Source organism: Vombatus ursinus, unplaced genomic scaffold (assembly GCF_900497805.2).
Source record: "Vombatus ursinus unplaced genomic scaffold, bare-nosed wombat genome assembly UNPS02015030.1, whole genome shotgun sequence".
In the NCBI taxonomy this organism is placed as follows: Eukaryota; Metazoa; Chordata; class Mammalia; order Diprotodontia; family Vombatidae; genus Vombatus; species Vombatus ursinus.
In genome coordinates, this window is record NW_020954808.1 from 20,346 (window position 1) to 28,183 (window position 7,838).

At 51.8% G+C, this 7,838-nt stretch overlaps 1 protein-coding gene across 3 annotated transcripts in view; it reads left to right on the forward strand.

Moving 5' to 3' along the window:
- The first annotated feature begins 1,472 nt into the window (after positions 1-1,472).
- Positions 1,473-7,838, forward strand: part of LOC114030982 (vasodilator-stimulated phosphoprotein-like) — a 14,408-nt gene continuing 8,042 nt past the window's right edge. Inside the window, exon 1 of one of the 3 annotated variants that reach the window (XM_027845955.1) lies at positions 1,473-1,592. In XM_027845955.1, coding sequence (XP_027701756.1) covers positions 1,588-1,592 — 5 coding nt within the window. In that variant the 5' untranslated portion in view covers positions 1,473-1,587. The remainder of the gene's footprint in view (positions 1,593-7,838) is intronic. The other 2 variants (XM_027845953.1, XM_027845954.1) reach the window with 2 other exon arrangements.

Genomic DNA, 7,838 nt, shown 5'->3' on the forward strand with positions numbered 1-7,838 from the left:
AGGGCCCAATACAGCATCTTGAACATAGTGGGCACTCTAAGTTCCTGGGGAAAGGAGGAGCTGGAAGAGGGCCAGGAGGTGAGGCTGTGGCGGAACAAGGGTTTGGGGAGGTCAGTGGCTTCAGCCATGAGGTCATTCACTGGGGATTTGCAAGTTAGAAGCCCCCATTACTCTGGGGGTAGGTGCGCCCTTTTCGAGGAAAGTTTTCCTTCCCTGAGCTTTGAGGGTGGTCACTGCTGACTCTCATGACTCCCCGGTAAAACTGGAGACAAACAAGGAGTGTTCTAATATACTGTAGAATAACAGAGCTGGCTGCAATTCAGAACTCAGGACAGAGCTGGAAGAGCCCTTAAAACACAGACTATAGAATGATCGGGGGTGGGGGGATGGAGGGGGGTGGAGGCGACTTTAGAGATCACCTAGCTTAAAGCACTGACTCAGTGCCTGGCATACAGTAAGTGCTAAATAAATGCTTGTGGCCTGATCGATTTCACCCACGAAAAGAAGACACCGAGGCCCAGAGAGGAGCAGAGAATTTCTTGAAGTCATACAGCGCATCGGAAGCAGAACCCAGACCTTCTGACTCCCAATCTGAGGCTTTTCTCCCAGAGTCCTCTGCACTCAGTCTTTATGAGGATGGGGAACTCCGAACCCCCAGGGAACTCCCAGCAGGCCAGAACAGGAAGAAATGAACGCGAATTCGCTACTTCTCTTCCCTCTTCTGACTGGCAGTTTGTGTGTTTAGCAGGAGTAGAGGGGAAACCGAGGCACACTGGATGGGGGGGGAAGGGGGCTGAGGATGGAACCCAGGCGTCCCGCCCTTCCCCGCCCTTCCCCGCCCTCGCTTGTCTCTCACTCAGTCTCTTAGTCATCCCGGTCCACACCTACTTCCTCCTCCTCACCTTCCCCAAAGGAGTGGGGGCGGGGCTGGCTCAGGTCAGGTGAACAGAGGGGAGGGAGGGGGATGGGGGAGTAGATCTTTCTACACTGGATTGATCCCCGGAGCCCCCCAGTGACCCTTACCCACGAAAAAGTGTGCGGAAGGGAGAGTAACCGACGTGGAAGGGGGGCCACCAAAGAGAAGGGCAAGGGGCAGCCGGCCGGGCTACCCGACGCCCGGAACCTTTAAGGCGCGAGGCATTGTGGGCGCCCCGAGTGTGCGGAGCCGGGCGGAGGGGGGAGGATAGGGGGGGTGGTTAGAGAAGCAGGTTGGAATCTTGGAATGAAATGTAACCACAGGAGGAAAAGCGTAACGTTCCAGCAGCTGGGAGCTGCGGCGGCGACTGCGCTGGCCGGGCAGGCGCATCTGACCGGGAGGGGGAGCCCAAAGCGGGGGGCGGGGGCAGGGGGAGGGCCGAGCACCCCCAACTAAGAAGGGGGCGGGACCCCGGCCGAATCCCCGCCCCCTCCTATGCCCCCTCCTCCTCCCCCTAGAGGAGGAAGCTGCAGCCCTCCACGGGGCGGGTCCGGCCCCAGATCTGACCAGAGCTCCGGGCCCCCCTCCCCTGCCCCTTCCCCGGAGCCTCCGGGTGTACCCCGGAGCCCGGGAGCCCAGTGCGGCCCAGCCCGCCCCTCGAGCGCCCCGCCATGAGGTGAGAGACACTAGGGCGGGGTCTGGAAGCCGGGAGACTTTGGTGGGGAGGGTGCCTTGGGCCTGGGGACCCAGCCGGGATCCAGAGAGGCCGCCTCCTCAGCCCTCTGGCGGGTTACGGGGAGGGAGAAAGAGGGTTGTGGGAACCCAGGTCTCTGGGAAAGGAAGGGAAGGGGTGGCGAGGGGCGGACCCCCTTTCCCTTTCGCTACGGGAAGCATTTTTTGGGATCCCCCTTAACTAACCCTCCGCAACTTTGGAAAGGACACCCCCTGAACCCTGTAGTTCTCCAGACTGGGCGGGGGAGGGGAGAGGGGTGTGGTGTCCAGGGACTCCCTTGTGAAGAGGAAGGATGATGGTCAGACTGTTGCCCCTTCCCTTTCCAGGAGCTTTTCTTCTGTGAGTTTCCTTCCGATTGTTTCTTCCACTGTCCTATTTCCAGGAGTTCCGAGATCCGTTAACCACACAGTGGTTTTTGGTTTGGTTTGGTTTGTCTTGGCTCTTTGAAGGGGAGCAAGTTTTGTCTTGGGACCCTTCAAAGGGAAGTTGACACCTTGTGTCCCCCCCCCCACCAACTTGGGCGGTGAATGGTGCTGTCTTGCTTCCCCTTGCAATTCTTGACCCCGTCCAGTCTGTAGCCACCCTGTTCCCCCCGCCCCCCCCAAAATTGTGGGAATTCCAAACCTCACCTTTGCTTATAAGCCTGTGAGGAGAGTGAGATGCCCTGGGGGGAGGGAAGCTATCACTTTTTAATGTCCTCAGTTTTGCGGACGAGTCCCTGTTCATGCACTGGAAAGTCTCTGCCCTGCCCCCAGCGACGCTGAGCCCCAACTTTTCAGGGGTACGATCCTTGAGTCCTTGACATCAGGACTGGTGAAGCTCTTCTTAGCTGTCTCTACTGTTAGTGAAGGTTTAGATACACCCTTAGAACTGGGGTGAGCATTATCTGTCTCCACCTCCGTCTCCCCGCCCCCCATACACACCTGAATTTCCCGGAGGGAGGAGGTCTCTTGTTTACTTCCCCCTTCCGCTATATCTAGAGGGGAGAGGGCGTTGGGGAAGTTATCCAGAGGGGTAGCCGGCTTTTTCCCAGAGTCCCCACCCCTGACCCCTCCCCCAGTTCCCCCTGGGAAGGAAACCAACAGCTGGAGGGATGGAGGAGGGGCAGGGGCAGGGGCAGGGGCAGGGGCAGGGGCAGGGGCGGCTTTTGTCTCCTGAGACTCACCTGTCTTAGAGGGAGGGATTCTTAGCCCATGATCCTTGTTGAGGGGAGGGGGCTGCTCACCTGCGCGGGATCTAGGTGCTAGGGAGTTTTATAGGTGTACTATGTGTGACAGGCCCCTCGAAAAAGAGACCTGTGGACTTAGAACTCTTGTTTATGAGAGGACCACTCTTCTGGAGTCCCAAGAAAATAGATACCTGAGCTAGGGAGAGAGATGTTGAGGAGCGGGTACTTTTCCGATCCCCTGTGGCCCGCTGCTACAATGCTATCGCTTTTCCTCCCAGCCCAGAGATTTCCGGACATACCGCCCACCCCCCACCCTCCGCCGGCATTGGGGTTCAAACCCTAGAATTTAGCTCCAAGTGGCTTTAACCCCTGCCAGGCCACAGTCCCACACCAGCTCTGCTGCAATTTAATTTATTACACCCCTATTAATTTTCTGAGGCTGTGGGGTTAATCTAGAGACGGGGAGGGATGGGAGGGAATTTCCTCCCTCCCATCCCCCCCCATCTGTGGCCGGAAGTATGTGTGGGGTAGTGGGACAATTTGACTATGATACCAATTTCCTTCAGTTTCACCACTTTCCGGGGTAAGGGGGTTGAAAAGGGGGGTATCAACTGAAGTGTGGGGATATTGGGGTGGTCAGCGGTAGGAAAGGCTTCGTCGAATGTCCTAAGCGTTCTAGCAGTCACGTTCTATCAACCTGATTTCCCGTTTGTTCTAATTGTCGTATGTTCTGTGGTTCACAGGCTCAAATTCGAGTCATTCTAAAGGTCTAATCATTTCTCCATCCCTTGCCCCAACTCCTCCCTCCGGGGGAGGGGGAGGGGGAAGAGATGCTGAGGGAAAGTTGGGGGTTAAGACCCTGGGGGCAACGGTATGTAAGGGGATTCAGAATGCACCCTGGGAAGCTATGGGAGAGAAGAGTAGTGCCTCTAACAGGCCAGGATCCGGGAGAACCGAGTTAGGCAGCTCCCCCTCCCTGCCCAGTAAGACAGAAACATTTCCCTCCCCCCCCCCCTTTTAGAGTTGGGTCCTGGCTCCTTATAAGTCTCCATTCAGCCTTCCTTCCCTCGTTGGAGTCTGGGGAGGAGCTCGGGACCCCTCCCCTTTCCATTCCCCGCCCTACCTCCTGCCCCAGGTCCCTCCTCCTCCCCCCTTTTCCGGTCCCCGGTACAAGAGAGGTGGGGAGGGTTGAGGAGAAGACGGATGTCCGAGTCCCCGCCTCCCCGCTCCCTCCCGCCCCCCCCAGCTCCAGGAGACCGTAAAAGGCTAAGGCTAAGGCAGCCCTCCCCCTTCTACCCTGCTTGCCTAGCTCGACTTCCCCCTCCATGGGGGAAATCTATGGCCTGAAAATGAAGGTATTGCTCAGAAGTCTTAGAGAATAACAGAATGCCGACCTCTTCCTAACACCATTTGGCAGATGTGCGGACTGAGGCCCAGGGATTGTAAGGGATTTGTCCAAAGCCACATAGGGGGCCAGAAGCAGAAGTGAAGCTGGAAACCATGCTAATAACGATTAGAGCGAGGCTGCTTGGAGCCCAGGACATAGAGACAGCCTATGACATCTGCCACTTAGGCAAATCATTGAACTTATGTGTTTCTTGGCTCCTCACATCTGTGAAGAGGGATTGGCTCAAATGACCTCTACAAGTTCCTTACAGCGTTGAAACCTGTGATGCTGTGATACACACAGACGTATCCATACACTCCCCACCTACCTATGCTTTCCTTCTAACCTCGGTGGAAGAGCAGAGATAAGTGGAAAGAACACTTTGGAATTTGCTTTTGACAGACCTAGGTTGGAATTCCAGCTACCACAACCCTGTGACCTTGGGCAAGTGGTTTAACCTCTCTGGGTCTCAGTTTCCTAATCTGTAAAACAAGGGTATTCAATCCTCAGACTACCAGATTCATTGGGGTCCTTGTAAGGAAAGCACCTAGGGAAACAGAGCCTTGGGGAAATTGGAGCTGCTGTTACCTCAAGAAACTGGGCGTGGCTTAGGGCTTCCAACTTCCTGGGGGATATTTGAGGGGGAGGGTAACAGGATGGAAAGTCACAAGGCTTGTTTCTCAGTCCACTAAAGTTTGAGTGCCTACCGGCTGGCTTCGTCAAAGTCATGGAGACCTGAGCTTTCAGGGCACTCGTGGGGGAAGAGGGGCTTTCAAACACTGGGGAATTTCCTCCTCTTCGAGCTTCTAAGTCTATGAGCCTTCCAGTCACTGAACGCTGGATTCTGACTCTTTGCATCTCAGAGCTGGACAGGATGTAGGGCCCATCTAGTTCAAACTTGTTCCTCATATAGGAATTCTATCTCCAACATAATCTGCCCAGGTGATCAGCCACCTTCTGCTTGGACACTTCCACCTCCAAATGGGAAGGAGCTTAGAATGAGAAGACAAAGCATTAGGAGATGGCTCACAGGCCTAGAGCCGAAAGAAATCTCAAGGGCCAGCTAGTTTAACCCCCTTAGTTTCTACTGAAGCCCAGAGGGCTTAAATGACCTTACCTTAGGGTCATATTGTAGTCATCAGAACCCAGCCAGGTCTTCTGACTTCAAAGTCAGTAATCTGTCCACTGAGCTACTCTGTGTGTATGGGGGAAGGCAAGGAGGAGAGAGAGAGAGAGAGAGAGAGAGAGAGAGAGAGAAGGGGGGAGAGGGGGAGAAAGAGAGAAGGGAGGGAGGAGAAGAGTGAGACAGAGGAGGAGGGGGTGGAGAGAGGAGAGGGGGAGAAGATCTAGATTTGAGAGCCAGTACCATTGAGTTCATTTGGTGCAACTCCGTCATTTTACAATTGAACAATTGGTGGCTGAGTTTGTCTCGGTATCTTCAAATCCTAAAGGACCTGGGTTCAAATCTGCCATTTATTTCCTGTGTGACCCTGGACAAGTCATCTCATCTCTTTGGGTCTTGCTATTATCATCTGCAAAATAAAGGGAATGGAGTTTTCTAAATTGGATTCTAAACCTAACCCCCTTGTACAGATGGAGAAACTGAGGTCCAGAGAGACTCACAGTGAGTCCCGGAAATCTAGGATTAGAACATAGATCTCTTAACACCCTCTCTTTCATTCTACAAACATTTATTAAATATTTTACGTGTGTAATACCCCTGTGCCTGGCTATGGAAGACACACAAAGTTTAGATAATCCCCACCCCTCCCTGCCCTGGGGGAACTTACAGTCTATTGGGGTAATAGATAACTACACCATATAATATTATATAGTAAACATATTGGAAAAGAAGGAGGGAGGGAGGGAGGACGAGAGAGAGAGAGAGAGATTGAGAGAGAGAGGCTATGTGAGACCTGATGGGAAAGATCATTACCAACCAGGGGGATGAGGAAAACTGAAGGAAATGCCATCTGAATTGGGATTGAAAGCTTGAGGGGAGACATTCCTGGCATAGAGCAGACTGAGTAGGCAACTCTAGGAGAGCATAGGGTGTGTTCCTCAGACAGGGTAGATCAATATGGCACTCTATGGAGTGCATAGAGGGAAGTAATATGAGCTGGAACTGGGAACATAGGGGAGTGCCAGAGGGTGGAGAGCTTCCAATGCTAGTCACTGGAGACTGGACTTAATTCCACAAACCAAAGCACAGGAATGACAAGATCCGATCCATGCTTAAGAAAAGATGAAGGCTTTGTTGTGAGGAGGTATTCAAGTGGAGAGAGGGAAAGCAAGGAGACCTCCCAGGACCCTCTTGCATTAGTCTGGGGGGTCATGGGGACAAGGGGACTAGCAGTGGGAAGAGAAGGAAGGATGGACTGGAAGGATTTCTTAATGTATTGGAGCCAATGGAAACAGAATTATCTTGGAGTCAGTTTAAGTACCCCATTTCTGCCCCTGACTTTATAGTATGACTGGCCAAGTCTCTCATCTCTGGGCCTCAGTGCCCTCTCATAAAGGAAGGGGGTGGACTGGATCTCTGAGGTACTGTCCACTCTGATGATCTGATCCACCACCATGGCTGCTTTGAGAGGTGCCGCAGCTCTGGGGATCTCAGTTTCCTCCACTGTAAAATGGGGCTAATGGAGACTGAGGCTACCTGCCTTACCTGAGATGTTGTGAAGCAAGTGCTTTGGAAACCTTAAAATGCCCAAGAAATGTATGCTGTCACAATTATCAAACCACAGAATGTCAGAGCTGGGAGAGACCTTAGCATATAGAATGTCAGGGTTAGAAGGCATCTTAGAACATGGAATGTCCGGGTTGAGACAGACTTTAGAACACATAATGTCAGGATCAAAAGAGAGCTTAGAACACAATGTCAGAGAAGGGAGAGACCTTAGAACATAGAAAGTAGTAAAAGCCACGTTGTGCGATGACTAATATTGATAAACTTAGCCCTTCCCAGCAATGCTAGGATCTAAGACATCTCCAAAGGCCTCGTGATGGAAAATGCTCTCCACATCCAAAGAAAGAACTATGGAGTCTGAATGCAGATCGAAGCAAACTATTTGCTCTTTTTTTTCCTCTCCTGTTGAGTTTTGTTTCCTCTTTCTGGTGGTTCCTCCTATTGGTTCTAATTTTTACTTACAACATCACTAATCTGAAAATATGTTTAATAAGAATGTATATATATATACATATATACATATACATATATATGTACATATATATAGAGAGATAGAGATATAGATATAGCCTATATCAGATTGTGTGCCATCTTGGGGAGGGGGGTGGGGAGAAAAGGGGAGAAAATTTTTTACTCAAAAGCATATGGTAGTGATTGTTGATAAATCAAAATAAATTAATTAAGAAAAAGAACATAGAAAGTCAGGGTTGAGAGGGACTTTAGAACATATGTCAGGATTAGAAGGAAGCTTAGAACACATGTCAGGACTGAAAGGGAGCTTAGAACACAACATCAGAGAAGGGAAAGACCTTAGAACATGGAATGTCAGGGTTGAGAGGAACTTTACAATACTTAATGTCAGGATTGAAAGAGAGCTTAGAACACAATGTCAGAGATAGGAGAGATCTTAGAACATGGAATGTCAGGGTTGAGAGGGACTTTAGA